The 16,899-nt window shown below is 41.1% G+C and overlaps 2 protein-coding genes across 2 annotated transcripts in view; one reads left to right on the top strand and one right to left on the bottom strand.

Moving 5' to 3' along the window:
* cblc (Cbl proto-oncogene C, E3 ubiquitin protein ligase) lies at window positions 1–10,009 on the bottom strand. The gene is made up of 10 exons (XM_030785375.1): window positions 9,630–10,009; window positions 4,897–5,043; window positions 4,569–4,725; window positions 4,281–4,402; window positions 3,943–4,080; window positions 3,431–3,518; window positions 3,176–3,307; window positions 1,590–1,778; window positions 1,337–1,489; window positions 1–162 (listed from the first exon to the last, which is right to left on the bottom strand). The coding sequence occupies exons 1-10, from the start codon at window positions 10,007–10,009 to the stop codon at window positions 1–3; spliced, it is 1,668 nt and encodes a 555-aa protein (XP_030641235.1).
* Window positions 10,010–14,952: 4,943 nt separating this feature from the next.
* Window positions 14,953–16,899, top strand: part of bcl3 (BCL3 transcription coactivator) — an 18,809-nt gene continuing 16,862 nt past the window's right edge. Inside the window, exon 1 of the mRNA XM_030783425.1 lies at window positions 14,953–16,057. Coding sequence (XP_030639285.1) covers window positions 15,454–16,057 — 604 coding nt within the window. The 5' untranslated portion in view covers window positions 14,953–15,453. The remainder of the gene's footprint in view (window positions 16,058–16,899) is intronic.

Here is a 16,899-nt window from a genome sequence, read left to right as displayed (position 1 = left end):
TCATGGTGATGCCGCCGTTATATCAGGACAACGAGTTTCTCTCTGTTTCTCTCTGGCTGCGCCTTCCTCTCTGAGGGATGAAGTCTTCTTCCCTTTGCTCCTCTCTCCTCTCGTTCTTCTTTTTCGTGAGTGAGTTCGAGGTCCCTTCCCAAGGTACTCTCCCTGAGATGAGTAAAGAGAGAAGAAACGGAGAGAGAAAAGCTTTTCCTGGGAAGTGTCTGGAAAGGTTTTCTTGCAAACTGTCTGTGCTGTGCAGCTACCAATAGTTTATTGTTATTGTTTTCATACTCACTGCCTCTGCTTGATTCTGCAGTAGAGGGTCGGCTCAGCTCAGAACTAGACTCCTCACTGCAGACAGACGGACAGACAGTATGACAAACAGACAGACAGGCCGGCCGACAAATAGACAGGGCAAAAAAACGACAAGCCAACAGACAGACAAATATACACAGGCAGACAGACAGATACATATACATATATGCAGAAATGAAGGTAGAGGGAGAGAGATGTTTTAGTGTAAAGGTTATTTTATTATTTTAGGTTTAGTCAGTTAGGTAAGTGTGGGACTGTGTAGAACTGAGTGTGACATTATTTTAAAAGCTGATGCTTTGGCGTGCCTCTCTTTTGAGATTAAAAATTTTTTTTAAAAAAAAAGTTAAAAACCCTGTAAACTCCTTTTCGGTAGAGCACTTTTTTGTAATCTGTTATGTAAATAAACATGCAATCAGCATTCAGGAATAAATGCGATGATTCAAATAATTTTTCAAATAGTGCTTGATTTTAGACAATGTGTGTGTCAGAGTCTCACCTGTCTGAAAAAGCTCTATTCTGCAGTAGCTGCTTGTCTGAATGAGCATTACTGTCAGTCCTCTGACAGAGAGAGAGAGAGAGAGGGTGAGAATGAGAGTGAGAGAGAGAGTGAGAGTGAGAGAGAGGGTGAGTGTGAGAGATAGTGAGAGTGTGAGAGAGGGGTGAGAGGGTGAGAGAGAGAGAGAGAGGGAGAGAGAGAATGTTAGAGAGTGAGAGGTTTTATCTATTAGTAACACTTTATTCACAGTCATAAGAATAGGAAGTTAGAAAATAACACAGCGTCTTCAGTAAGCCCTTCATCTTAGGTCTATGCAAGTTTACATTAACATGAACCAGTCAGTAACCGCTGCCATATTCATTCTGCTCTTATTAACCTTGATGGATTATTTCCCACATTCTTAACAACCACACTGACCAAACAAAATTGACCTGTTTTTTTTTTTTTTTTTTCTAAAGTGGATAAATGAAATGAAAATGCTTTGAATTAAGAAATGCAGAAGATACATCTGTGTAGATGCACACTCACAAGGTTAGACTGAGGGTATGAAGCCAACATGTCCGATACCGAATGTTTTAGACGGGGTCGGGGGGAGGGACAGGGGGAAGCGGCGCCGTGTTTTGGGGGTAACGGGGGTGGAGCAAGGTTGGAACTGGGGGTCTGGTACTCTTCGGACGACATCTGAAAGAAAGACATTCAAACACAGGCTCCTGTTAAACTGACACATCACCCATAACTAATTCCAGACACGCGTGTAACACGTAGAGAGTGTCTATATTACCTTTTTCATGGTGGCCAATTTTTCCATCACTTGCGCCACATCTACGTGGTCCTCATCCTCCTCCTCATCTTCGTCTTCCTCCCTCTTTCCCGCTCTTCTTTCCCTGGCGGGCAGGTATGGCTCGATCAGGATGGACTCTGTGCCTCTGATGTCACAGCGACAGTAAGGGCAGGTGTGTCCGTCCGATTTCTGTTGAAGTAGAAGGAATGTAACTCATAAACTGCATATGATGTACAACTCACACACACACACACACTCTCATATGTCTAGGGCTACCTAACAGCTAAAACACAGAGATGAATTCACATAACCTCAGTGTTTGAGAGATCAAAGCTCAAAGGATGCTTAAAAAAAAAAGGATGTTTGTGTGAAACTCATCGTGAGGTTTGCCTTCGTAATCGGAAGCCCTATCCTGTGAGTACGCGTAAATGTATAAATATACACATAAGCAAAAATGAGCTTTTTTTTCCTTTTTTTTAAATTCATTTGGGATTCACGTGATCTCTGAGTGAACACTGTTACAGTGAGAGAACAGCAGAAGGGCATGTGACAGGGTCTTATCATATGCCCCATGCATCTTGTGGTGCTTTGGAGTGTGACAGCGGAGAGTAAGAGAGAGCAGTGGAAAATCTGTCAAAAGCACGCACACGCACACGCCTGATCAAACCGGGGCAGGAAGTCACAGACCACATCTTAGGTCATGTTGCCAGATGCCGTTTTAGTTACAACAATGTGTAAGAGCCAAAGTCAATGACCCATTCTGAGTGGATGGAGGGGGAAAAAGCTATGTGAATTCTGCATATGTTGGTTTTTGAGTTGAGCATTTTTGATTTATTGTTCAAATAATCAGGGTGTTTGAGTCTTTTATTTATTTTTTTTTTGTAAAGGATGTGGTGTGTTTATATCTACTGATGGTTCAGACAAATGTGGTCTTTGAAAAAAAAAAAAAAAAAGTGAACTCAGCTTTTAACTGATTAATGGTGAAACAAGAAGTCCAAGTGACCCGAACACACAGATCCACCCACACAGACGGAAACATGCAGATTCACACACACACACACACACACACACACACACACACACACACACACACACACACACATTTTTGGCCTATTTCACAAAGCTGTGTGTTGCCGTCAGATAGCAGACTGAAAGTAAAAGATGATTGGTTGATTGGTTGTACGAAAATGTTTTATGTTTTAATCCATATTTTTTATTTTTATGTTTTCATTTTAAATGCTAAAATTTTATTCAAGAGTGTTTTCTTTGTAACATTTATTTATTTGTTTGTTTATGTATTTATTTGTGTTTTAATGCGTTTGGTTGTGTGGGACAGAGAGACAAACTCAGGTCCGTTCTCCATAATCTATTGAGTCTTCTCAGAATAGATCCCCAAACGATCAAGATAAAACTCTGTGAATCTGTATTTCTATCAGACTAACAAACCTTTTTAGTCCTTTTCAGTTAGAACAGCTGAGGGAAATTTGAATTTCTCAGTAGGATTTCATTCATTAATCTTTTCCGGGACTGAATCAGGTCGACTGAGAAGGTGAGAGGGTGGGACTTTAACCAGAACTTGAGTTTACCTGCCACCCACTGAGACACGGCTGACAGAGGAGGTGCCCGCAAGGCTGGATGCGAGTGTCCTTGTCTCTCTCTGTGCAGATTTTACACAGCTGGAACGTGCTGCCAATCTCACAGTACAACTCATACTGTTCCTGTGGAGAGCAAAAGAGGTCGCGTTTGCGTGAATGGCAGAATGTGATATGTTGAGTTTTTGGGTGAACAGCAACAATTGGGTGTGGTTGGAATGCGTGTTGCTAAGGGCTAAAGTCATTTACCTCCGTGACCCTGACTTTGCCTCTCTGTGCTGGTTCACACAGGCTAGTCAGGTCTGGGTTGACATCACGTCCGTCTGGGTATATATAGCTGCAAGCAAACAGCCCAGAGCAAGTGAGTCATAATGTAAGTGTATAGATATGTGTGTGTGTGTGTGTGCGCGCGTTTGTGTGAGTACTTGTACAGCTATCCTTGTGAGGACCAGTTTGAGTTTTAGACCTTGGGAGTGAAGACATTTTGGGAAAGTGAGGACATTTTGGCTGGTCCTGACTTGTTCTAAGGGCTGTTTTAGGGTTAAGACTTGATTTTAGGGTTCAAGTTAGAGTTAGGTTTAGGTTAGGATTAGGGTAAGGGTTGGTGTTAGGCACTTAGTTGTGATGTTTAAAGTTAGGGTAAGGGGCGAGGGAATGTATTATCTCAATGAGTGTCCTGACAAAGATGGAAGTAGAAGTGTGTGCGTGTTGTGTGTGTGAATGTGTGTTTTGTGTGTATGTGTGTGTGTGTGTGTACTCACCAGCCCTCTCTGAAGCCCTGAATGAGTGCCTGGTAAAGAGGTATATTCTGGGGGATTGTTTGCACAATGTTTCCATCGCTGGTCACGTGACCAATGGCCCACTGGCCCATTCTAGTACAACTCAGACGAAATATGTAGCTAAAGAGACATACAACAACCAGTTAGATCTCTCTCTCTCTCTCTCTCTCTCTCTCTCTTTTCTCATGTGTGGGGCACGATGCAGCAGCTGTAAGGTATTAAGTGAGAACCTCTTCCTTTCCTTTACTTACATTGATCACTGCATCTTTAGCCCCTCCCACTTTACCTTCCCTGGATTCCCACCCACTCGGTGGACTTACCTGCCCGGTCGATGGCGGTAGTGTTCCAGTCGTGCCCTGACCTGGTCGTAGGTGAGAAAGGCCATGTAACCGGGGTGAGTCACAGCCAACTGGTTCCAGTTCCTCAGCAGAGATGACCAGGGCTAAACAATGCAAAGGAGACAGGGAAAATAGGGAATGAAGAATGAGATGGAAAAGTGACAGCTGGAAAAAAAAAGCAATAACGGGAGATTGCAAAAAAAAAATAAATAAATAAATGAAACTGCACAGTGGAGAGTGTCCATGTAGGGAGAGCTTGTAGGACTGTACCTGAAAAAGGCGCGTGAAAATATCAAACTCAAATATGGAGATATGGTCATTACAGGTGAGGTCTATTGTGGATTTCAGGGCCATAGCTTCCATTCCTTCTTCAAAGTTGTGGACCCTCTTCAAATGCTGCTTAAAAGTACTCCAGTGCACTATACAGCTGACAGAGGAATAGGGAAGTAGAGGAGTTGTTGGTAAATAAAACTGAAATCATTGCTCATGTTCAGTTTGGTATGTGGTTACATCAACGGCAACACAGAACAATAAATGTTCAAAAAAATGGCCCCAAAATGTAAGACATACTAAACCAGATGTGGCCATATTCACTTACTTATGTCCAAATGCTCTTCTCCAAAACTCCATAGCCTCTGTCTTGGTAAGTCTATAGGTGTTCCCCTGAAATTTTCCCCCTGGAAACATGGTCTTTAGTTCCCATAGCATGTGACTGAACAGCAAGGACAACTTAGTGAGGTTCCTCCTGAAAGAGGAAGTCAAACCCTCAGGGTAAATTCAGCTGAAATACAGAATGACTTGAAAATGCAGCTCTGTTTAAGGGAAAAAGAAAAAGGTGTCAAATCTTAAGGTGTCATCATCTTAAATCTATTTTTGTTTCATACACGAGACTCAGAGTTATGCATATGCGTTGACACGAGGACAGACAGAGAGGTAAATTCTTGCACTTTTGCCTCTACAAACAGGAAGTCACAGTTTGATGTTTCCTGTCCTGAGGTCCTTTGTGGCTCACTGGCAGAATTTTCCACCGATGAATGACCAACCTCGTCACCATGACAACGGCATCTTAGAAAACAACCTGAGGTGATCATACCTCACTGTTTACCCCTCTTCTGTTTCCACACAGTGAAGGGAAATGAAATGAGAAGTTAAAAAAGCTTGAGGCTTAGCGTATTCATATGAAACTGTACCTCGGACAAAGTGACACCGCACGAATGCCAGTCTGGTGTTGCAATATATCATTTGAACTTGACATTCGTTCCATTTGCTGTTCGTTTCTACCGAATGCATAGTAACACTGCAAGCTCTAATTTACTGTTTCAATCTTTTGTACGATCTTGTTCTTGTTTTACTTTTAAATTTGACACAAATGTGTGTTTTGTGCGCAAGGAACACTTCTGGATTAAATGTGCTGTGTATGTTTGAGTGTTTATGATTCATTCTTGTGGTTTTGTCCACTTTTCAGTTTTCCACAATAGAAAACTCTACGCAACATCTGACTTGTTTCTCAATCTTTGCATTCACTTTTAGGCACTTTCCTTGTTCCTTACATGACATCCAGGAATGTTTACAGTTCTTGCTTTCACGTAACTTTCTTGCAACCTCTCTCCACAACACTTTCATTTTAGTTTATTCCATTCGTAAGGCTAACTTTAGCGTGCTATAACTAAGGTCCTAACACAGTTTTGCTGACCTCTCCTGTGTGTTTCCGTACCCCTGCCCTCATTCACAGAACAGATCTTTTTCCATCACTTGGCAAGTCACTCAGCAAGTCAAACTCTTTCATCACATTTCACCAGGGAACAGTGTTACACTGGCCACAAACACCTTGCAAGACTTTCACCTTTAGTCTCGGTGCAAAGATTGAGGTTTGCTTTTTGATTGGGTTATTTATATTTATTTGTTTATTTGTTTACTCATTTATTTATTTATTTATCTCTCTATTTCAAGTGTGGTAACCTGTCTGCAGCCAGAGGTTAATATATCCACACGCTCAATGTTTATGTGTGTGCGTGTGCATGTGTGTGTGTGTGTGTGTGTGTGTGTGTGTGTGTAACTGAAAGAGTAGCGCCAACTTTGAAAGACGTTTAACTGCATTGTTTCCATGCTTAAGATCAGGAAACTTACTGTAGCAGGTCATGTGAGCTTTACTCAGAACTGTAACAATATCCCAACTGCTGCTGTAAGAGACTCTCAAAATGAACATCTTCACAATGAGGCTAAGAAAGGAGTGCGGCTGGGGTGGGAAAAGTAGACCTGAATATGTATAAAGATGCTCTTGGTGCGTTTCATTTTATTATGTATTTATAATTTGATTGATTGTCTTTGGATGGTAAACAAAGTATTCTTTGACTTGCAAATTTTCTTTATTCAGAATGCAGTATAAGCTAGATGCTTTAAAGATTAATTACGAGAGCTACCTGGTCATCCATGTGCAGCATTAGTAATGAAAGGTAAAGGGAGACTGGCCGAAATGTTTTGCGTTGGTATTGTTTTCTACGTAAAGTTTGCTTTTGTCTTCTTTCAAAAATAACATTGTGTGTTACCTTGGCATAATCCATCTACTCTAGCATCCTTTTGAACTGTCAAAGTAGCTATTCATAAATGCAGAAATAAGCCTTTCTGTGTGGTTCTAGGCCAGCGTTAGTCATTTTGAAGCGCGATAAGTTATTATACTTTGGTGTCATGCTTGTGCTGTTCAAAAAAAAAAAGAAAAAAAAGGAAAAATTATTGATGGCATTTTTAAGATGATGTACAGCTTGATGTAGTCGTTTGAATACCAGTATGCTGTTAAAATATGTGAAAGAAAGAAAGAAAGAACAAACAAATGAACTAAAGAAAGAAAGAAAGAAAGAACGAACGAACGAACGAAAGAAAGAAAGAAAGAAAGAAAGAAAGCGCATCATTTGTGAAAAGTCTTTGACTGTAGTAACTGTTAAAGGTTAACTGCAGTCTGATCACACTGAATGCTATTTACTGAATGGCAGAGGTTGACGTGAAATCATAACGTCTTTATTTTTTTTTCTCCCTTTGGCTCTAAAGCCCTTTTCCATTACTGTAAACAGATAACAGTTAGGAGAGTGAGAGAGAAGCAGCTGTTGTGTTTGGGCTTGCTGATCCTGCTGCTCAATCCTGCAGCTCTGAAATTGCTGTACATTCCTGTCCCGTCTAGCAACTTGTTGTGTATTTCCACAGAAGAAATTTGGATCTATCCGGAGAAACAAGTTAGGGTTCCTATACACTAGGGCAATTTACGTTGTGCCAAAGTAGAAGACCCTGGGGGGGTAAAACTGTATTTGTTTCCCCATTCTAAATGCAGATTATTTAACATGAATTTTTTTTTTCTCTTTTCAAACATCTTAATTTCATCAATTAAATGAGTGCAGATGTTTATTATTGATGTGTCGATTGAATTTAATTGAAATGAAATGGGAACCAAAAGACCCAAAAGTTCATCGAAATGGCTGCGTTCGGAAAAGATTTGATATGGAGACCAGTGGTGGCTGTTCAGATCATTCTGAAAGGCTAGGACATTGCATGAGAACGTGGAATAGACAAATGGAAAGTTAACGAACCACTTCAAAAAAAAAAAAAAAAAAAAAAAAAAAAAGCAAGAGTCAAGAACTGCCAATGTTACCACAACATTTTAGTGTAAAGTTCGAGGTTGTGGTTTGGTTTGGCAATGCCAGAGGCCTGTATCTCCTCATTAGCACAATAATGCTGAAGGTATCCAGCTCTGGCTCGGAGAGGGCATTGGTAGTCTCAGCAGGCAAAGAGACTTGGCCCTTTCTCCCCAATACAAGCAGAATGGGATCTCCTCTTTCAATCCTCTTTTAAAAAAAAAAGAAAAAGGGGGAAAAATGCCTCAAACTGCCTAGAGTCTCATACGACTGGAAGCGTTTTGGAGCCAAAGCTATTTTTCAACGTGGAGCCAAATCTATTTGTTTCACATCAGAATTACACGCACTGATGTCCGACACTGTTCACAAATAAAACTAAAAAAATAAAACAAATACATAAATGTGTGAATGCACATTCATTTATATTTGTTAATCTCTTAATGTTGTTTCTCGCAAACTCAGGTCTTCTTCCCGTCGGACATCTTTAGTAGTGGACATGTCAAGAACAAAAAATGGTCTTTTTCTACATATGATTCTCAATTGTCAAGTAATAAGAATTAAAACGGACCTTGGATAAGCAAATATACAATTTTAAGACATGTTTACATGTAGTCCAACTAACACTCCCGAATACCGTGTTTTGGAACAGAGTACAACAGATTCAGATTAGTGACTTTAAATATGTTTTCACTAGAATAGCAACTATCTATGTTATATCAACTATAAGCTATCAGTTATTAAGAACCTCTGTTTGCAGTGAAAACATGCAAACATTAAAGTGTTTATATGTCAGTTAATGGCTCTAAAGTTTCAGTAGATGAAACCGTCTGAAAATTAACCCTGTAATATGAAGCTAATCCAATTTATTTTTATATCTGTCCATAGAGAGAAATACATAAGACGAGCCCATGAATGTCAGTTTATTTGTTTATCTGTCGCTCGATATGATGATAGCGCTTAAAAAAGTCCCCAGCTAAAAAGAGTTCAGTTTTCCTTTTTAGAACTAAAAAAAAAACCCAAAAAACTATCTTATGGAAAAAAATTTTTTTTTATAATGGTCTATATTAAGACAATATCTGGTTTCACTTGCTCTGTTCTGACCTTAATCTCAGTGGGCCCATCTGTGCTTACTGACCAAGAGAGATTTAAAATGTATATCTCTTCAATAGCTTCTATCTCTTGCCTTTATCTGAGATATGTGTTTACACATTGTAAAGGTCACTTTGCAGACGATGTCATTCTGGTATGAAATGTCAGTCTTTCTAAGAAAGGGTTGCACTTTATGATCAGGGTTGAGATGTATTTTCAACCCTGCCAATTCTTGTAATGAATGAAAAATGCCCTTAAATTCAGCTCTCATCATTTTGAAAGACCAGTAATTTTTGCCTCTACTTGAGATTGTCTCATACTTCTTATTACATGATGTTTCATTCCGCACCGTGAACCGAACGTCTGGAAAAACGAATTAGAACAGTGGAACATCGGAACAATGGTGATGTACATTTGAGATTTTATGTGACAAAATTATAAATTAAAAAACTCGTACTGGTTACTTCTAACATGATCACAATTGGTAAAACCAGATGCTTTTAACCTCAAATGGACCCAAGGATGTTCACTGAATGAAATCAAAGTACTGATTCTTGTCAGGTCACGTTAGTCACAGAAACATTCTGGGTCTATGATTCATCTCTTGTGTATTAGGTCTCACCTGTAGCTAGACGTCTCCTCAAACACCTTCTCCCTCCCCTCCTTAAAAAGCAAAATTGCCCTGTCCGTCTTATCCAGGAGGTGTCGGATATGGATCTTGAGGTACTCCCCTTCGTCGGCTCGTGGCGTGGGTACGGTCAGGCCTCTGTAGGGTCCCCAGACTTCTGTCAGCAGGTTGGCTGTCTCCGTGATGATCTCAGGCAGGTAGGGAGGGCTGTTCTTTAGGCCCAGCCGTGGGTCGGTGCAGAGCCCATGTAGTTTACCTAGTCTTTTTAACGCCTTCTCCAGGAGTTTGCGGTCGCTGCCACCGGGGGCCTGGGAGACAGGCCCGGTCTTGATGCCGCGTCCTGTTCCACCTCCAGCACCTCCAGCAGCAGCCATAGTTCAAGCTTGGTCCCTCACTGCACACCTCGCTTGCGTCTGTGGTCCGAGGAAGCTCACGGGGTCAGATCAGGTTATGGGCGAGATGGAAGCTTGCCGTCAGGTCAAACTCGGTTAGGCTAGGTGAGTTACATGTGTGTGAATGTAGAGCAGCCTATATGCGTGTCTTTCTTCAATCAGATCGCTCCTACAGGAAGTCCGAAGACTGCTCAAACGGATGTCGACCTCCGCCTGTGCCGTGAACTGCATGCGTCAACTGACGCCATAAGACAACGATGACAACAGTGACTGTGTGAAGTTGGACATGTGGCACAGTTGTTTTTCACTCAATTTAAATAGATCAGTTTTCATTCATAGCTCACCTCTAAAGCCAGTCAAAGTAAAGACTAGAGCTGTCAGAAGTAAATGGTCCTGCAAGGTCTTCATTTCTTTGCAAAATCATATTTGAACCTGATCCGTCATGCATGTGAAATTGGTTCCTGTCTGCCTGGCTGTCCCGTTTATGATTACTGACTTCAATATTGCGAGAAAACATTGGCACTTTAAGTCTGAGTCATTATGATGGTTTGCAAATATCTAACCACAACTGATCATTCAACCAGAAGCGTTCTTACCATCACTTAAGTTCTTCATTAATCCAGTTTAGAGGTCTCATAGTGTGATATGTAATCCATCTTGTGATCCAAACTGTAATCCACAGGTTTGATGAAGTAACCAGAGGAGTTAAAAATAAAGGACTTTTTTGAAAACTGACACTTACTCATGGCTCACCAGCAACAGGAAAGGAGTGCAAAAAAAAAAAAAATGTTGGCGAATCCAAACAGAGCAAATCAATCATGCGTCATAGGCCTGAAAAGAAGGTTTGAAAAAAAAAAAAAAAGGGAGAAAGAAAAAAAAAAGCAGTTCTTGGCTAATCTCACTTGTGAGCTCTCAAACGATGGTCTGGATCCATCCTCTGGACAGCAACAAAGCTTCTTTCTTTCCATAAATGCTTAAAGTAAAGCGAGACAGAGCGATAGACAGAAAGCAAATGTTACTAAAGGAAAGAGCACAAAGTACAAGACAACCGCAATCCTTTCCTTGCTGTCTTTCTGTCTCTTGACCCTCCCTCCTCTTACTCTTGTCCCTCCACCCCTTCTTACTTACAGTTTCACGCTCCCTCACACAGTCCTTATCTTTCACATCCATGTGCTCTCAGTATCTACGTCCAACAGTGCTGGAAGGTGTCATGATTGCAGCTTCAGAGAAAGGACACCCCATTGCTGAAGACTTTAACTCTCTCTCTCTCTCTCTCTCTCTCTCTTTTGCTCACACACTCACACTCACATTCACACACACACACACACACCCTTTTCTTTCACACAGAGTCACACACACTCTGTTCCTTTGTCATACTCTGCCTCTTTGATTGGTTTCCGGGTATGAGAGCAGGCAGCCAAACAGGTTTGTTTTCTTTGAACTGAGAGGACAGAGAGAGGAGGCGCAGTTTTAAAATAGGTTAGGTTGTGTGTTTTGGACTGTAGTTTTTTTTAAGCACAGAGGCAGAGAATGAATGAGAGAGAGAGAGAGAGAGAGAGAGAGACAAATAGACAGACAGACACAGAGAGAGAGAAAGAGAGAAAGAGAGAGAAAGAGAGAGAGAGAGAGAGAGAGAGAGAGAGAGAGATTAATTATTACCTAGATATTTTCAGCACGGATATTTTTGGCAAGTGTAACACTCTTCAGTATGCACAGGGGTGTTTTGGTAGTTAAGTGTGGCTGCCCCTCTGTGTTTGGAAAGTAGAAGAGTTGTGAGGACTTTTTGAAGACTGATTGAAGAGAATGAGGAAGGAATGAATGACCAAAAGCACATGAAGAAACTCAAAGATCTTTCAAAGATCTCTTTGCAAAAGCTCTTCTCATTTACATTTTTGTCAACCAAATTACCTTAAGCAGTTTACGGTTCAGTTACCATACTGTGAGCACTGAAGAAGTGGGGGGAAAAAAGTCATTTAAAAATGATAGGCCAGTTTTTTAATAATGTCCTCTGTTTTATTACTTTGTTTTTTCAAGCAGCTGTTGAAAGCTTTTCAAAGTTGTAAAAGGTTGTAAACACATAAAATAAGTCTCTCTATTTGAACTAATCTTCTATTTATCTCTACTGCCATCTAATGGATGTCAGTGGAAATGTCTTGACCTTTGGCATTACGATAAGATGCCGTAATTTCAGTTTTTTGCCCTGTGGATCCTGGAGATCTGATTGATGGCACGGTTTAGACTTTAATTTATTAGAGAGTTGTTTTGTTAATGCAAAATAGGTTTCAGTGATGTGTAGGCGGCTGTACTCAACAGTGTGCCATTGAGACTTTACGACCACTACATATAGGTCACCTTTAAACCTTTAATTCAGAAGCAGAACTGACAACGCATTTTAAAGCGTTTAATAATCATTGTTATTTAAAACGCTTTAATATTCCACTTATTCCACTTATTTACAAAAAACAAATAAGCAGAAAATAAGCAGAACACATGTGAAAAAATATAATACAGTCTAATATAGAAAACCTTTCCTTTAAGTGACTCTCGTGGTTATTTAGTATCTGTTGCAGTGTTGAAATCGTCCACTGAACGTCTTTGTAGACGTAATATATTTCATTAACGCTGCTGAAATGTCCGTACAGTTGCCAATCTCGTCTGCAATCGCTGATTTCAAAAAGGAACGGCATCTTCCCAGATCAGAGCATTTATTGTGCGGTGCCAGTCTGGCCACTAGAGGGCATCTCTTCACTTTGGTGCGCCATACTAGTCTGAAAAGACTGAAAGTGTGCAAGATGAAACAGACTTGAGGTCTCAGACAACGGATGACTGAGAAACACTATGACTGTCAAACATTAACCATTTGAACTCTTAACAGAGTCTGGCAATGCTTAAAATATAACAAAGGAGACTGAGGGGTGCTTTTGATCATTGGAATGGGACCTAACAAACATATTATCATTATTGTTATTATGGGGCTTGAGACTGTAGACCCACATGCATCCATCTATTTTCCACCCTCTAACTTTCCTTTAAGTTCTCTTGTACTTGTATCTGATCTAATACCGAACTTAGTGGCAACACTCTTACCACAAACAGATCTTTCATGCGTATGTGCTTGGTTTGTATTGTGCTTGTCTTGGACGTCGCATTGGACAAAAGCATCCGCTAAATGAATAAATGTGAACATTTATACCGTACCTCTCAGTCTCCTTCGTCTGTTCGATGATTTTACTGTGGTTATTTCCATAGCAATTCAGAAACCCGCCGGCACACCTCTCTGAGGTTTTTCTTTCACCACAGCCTGAGGTATCGAGCCCTCCCCGCTTTTACCTCCCACCACCCTTGGGATATACTATTCCCCGTAGAGTAACACAGCTCACATACAGAAATTCTAGTGTATACCATGTCACAAGGTGGCAGCTGTTTTTTCTCTGGGTGTTTTAGGGACTTTAAATGTTTGCAGTTTATTTCTGTTTACAATTCCACACCCAAGTTTGATTAAGGAAAGTCCCAAATTGGCCCAGGTAACTTAACACCCCCAAACTGGATGAGGGGGCAGCTGGTGTTCACTGGGCCGTAAGAGAAGAGAGCCCACGGAGCTCTGAATGGAACGTAGGTGTGGGCTGGCATTAAATCTGCAGAGATATCGCCTTCAGATGGGCCAGGACTACTGAAACACAATACAGACTGATGTAGTAAACTTGGGAATTTACAGTACAAACGTTAACGTGTGTGTGTGTGAGAGAGAGAGAGAGAGAAAGCCCGTGTAAGTGTAATGTGCATTTTCGTCAGTGTATGTATATCTGTGTGCATGTGCATGAATTCGTGCATACATATACATATTGAGGGTATATATACTATATAGGAGCAATGCAGTCCTGCAATATCAAGATAAAAACAATTAAATAAACACAAAATTAGTTTTGTACAGCGGTAAAAGCAAATGTGCTTTTCATTTTTTGCTATCATCTAATGAATTGCTTCCCAATTGTAATTTAGTACGGGAAAGGTGTACCTTTCTCTTTGTCAGAGAGAGCAGTATTTATAGTGATTTGAGTTAGACTTTGCTGATCTGGCACAGGAAGCGTCAGAAACAAGAGCTGGCAGGCTTCTCGACAAAAGCTGAGCGGGGAGATCCCTCCGTTTCAGATCGCTTCCTACTTCAGCAGCCGGTGAATCAAAAGTGACTCGAATACCGCGAAAGGAAAATCGAAGTGCGAGACGAGTCCTTCGGTAGTTACACTTCCCAGGTCTATAAACATGTTAATTCGCAGCCGAAGAGCAAAACATAAATTCCCCAAGATGCAATAAACTTACAGTGAATTGGGGACACGAGCGAGACGTGACACAAGAGCGGTTTTACAATAGAAATTCCCAGCAGTTTGCTTTTACGTTTCCGTGTTGTTCTGCCAATGCAAAACTACGCTCTAATGTCGAAAATGAGACAAAGTAACGAAGACAGCAATGACTGTTCAGTCGAATCCGCGGAGGATGATAAGACAACATTTAGCGTGTTTAGACACTCTCACAGGTTCGAACACAATTAGACGTCTCGTGTAGATCTCAGTGTTATGACGAAACTGAAAATCGGACTAGTATGAAATATCTGCACAACTTTATAGCCTGGCTGTCTTTTTTGTTGCAGCTTTTAAGTTGTTGTCCGTGAAGACCGCAAAACAATAATACCAAAAAGTAAAAAATTAAAAAATAAAAATGACATATGCCGTGCTGTCTCTCTAGCAGCTAAACAGTTCATTCTCAGAGTGTTTAGGGAAAACCCCGACTTCCTAATTTGTGTGAATGACTGAGAGAGAACCAAAGGAGGGGGGGCAGAGAGAGAGAGAGGGTGAGAGAGAGAGAGAGAGAGAGAGAGAGAGAGAATGTTAAATGACTCTCAGATCGATCCGGATCATACACGGGACGCAGCCCACACAGAGCACACTCTCCTTGCCTTGGAGCTTGGAGAGCAGAGGATTTATTTATGTTTTACAGGACAGGCTAAATGATTACGCAAGGCTAAATATCTGACCAAAGATTTGATTTAAAACATTACAAAACGTTGGTTTTCGTCCTCTTTATCTGACTATCGCTTTGTAGCTTAAAATAACACAAGATATTGTTGTACAGTGTGATTTCATACAATTTTGGAAAGTCTTTATTGTGCATATAAAGGGGACTCGGTGGATAAAAAAGAAACATAATTTTAGTTGAGCTACTTATTAAGAATCATCCTTAAGACTAATGCGTGCATTTGCAAAGCTATCTGAAAGCAATATGTGCATTTTTTAATTTATTGCGTTATAATTTCAAAACCAATGGGTGTTGGTTTATCTAATTTTGTAACTCTTGTTTTACGGACGAGTGAAATATGTTTAGACGCCAAAGGGCAGTAACATAATTGAAACTTTGTTAAGGAGAGTACCTTGATGCCTAAGACAATGACTATGAGTGGTCAACAGACTTTGTCATCCGTGCCTTTGGATCTAAGAACCACGACAAGGGAACGCGGGGGCAGCGCAGAGAGAACGCCGGATGGAAAAGGTCGACAGAGAGACACTGTACCGTTGAAAGAGGAATCACCAGCGTTCCACAACGATTGCAGCAACGGACTGAGAACTTTCACCCCAGAGTCACTTCGCAATACAGATGTATCATCCGCAAATACACATCTGACAAAAACAGCCAATGGAGACAATGAAACAAGTCACCCTGTCATGGCACCGAACCGTGAGTCTGACAGCCGTTTTTCTCCTAAATGCGAAAGGAGCTCCGAGGATAACAGTGACTTACGATCGTGCGTGCGGAACCTACCGATAAGGAAACGTCCCATTCCCCAAGTCTCTACGGATTCGCCAAGCACTACAAGCACTACCAAAAAACCGAAAATAACACAAAACCTTGAGGCTGACTGTCATTCAAGCCCTAGCTGTGCATCAAGAACGGATGTCCATCCTGATGAGGAGTCAGCGGTGCCGCGCGTGCTGTCACAGAGTCATGATGATCTCCAGCGGATGCCATTCCCACATTATTGTAAGCTATAATGTTACTGTACCGTATTCATCACTTGATTCGGAATAATATAACGCTTTGAAGTATACAGCCAGGAGCTAAGACTCTAACATTACTGTGCCGGGACGCTTAATAACATTTTGTGGCCACTGTAGTCGTTGCCTGGTGTATCGCTATATCAGAACTGTTTTACGGTTTGAGACTCGTATTCTCTCAGTTTGTGTGTGTGTGTGTGTGTGTGTGTGTGTGGGGAGAGAGAGAGAGAGAGAGAGAGAGAGAAAGAGAACATGTGTAAAGGCGAAGGTTGCGCAGTCATGGTCAGTCCAGTATTTGCTGCCGCTGTCATTGTGAAAGTGTTCAGCCAGGCGGCAAGCTCTTATCTGATGAAACGTTGTGCAGTTGGTTGCAAAACGTGTCAGTGGGTCAGCATAGATTGCATTTCGTCAGACCAAAATGTCCAAAACACGACTATGTGACGACGTTTCGTAAAAATCTGACTCGCTGCACAGCCTACACCTTACTCAGGACTTTCATTTTGTTTGGAATAAATTGTGCTGGTAATATCTGAATCATATAACATCATGACGGAACATGCCCCTCTGCTCCTTGGGTAATTTTAGATTTCAAACGATGATCAGAAAGAGTGACGTGCAAAGAAACACATTATTCACTTTAGAATTGTACACTTTTTTACTCTGTTGTTGGAAGGGACTGTCTTCACCAATACATGAAATATTTATCATAGCCTCACCAAGGGCTCTCTCTCTCTCTCTCTCTCTCTCTCTCTGTCGCGCACTCTCTCTCGCACACACACACACACATGCACACAAGCACACAACCTGTTCTTTTGTTCACCTTGTGTG

This window comes from Chanos chanos, chromosome 9 (genome assembly GCF_902362185.1).
Source record: "Chanos chanos chromosome 9, fChaCha1.1, whole genome shotgun sequence".
NCBI lineage: Eukaryota > Metazoa > Chordata > Actinopteri > Gonorynchiformes > Chanidae > Chanos > Chanos chanos.
The sequence above is the reverse complement of the archived record's forward strand: the minus strand, read 5'-3'. Positions and strand labels throughout refer to the sequence as shown.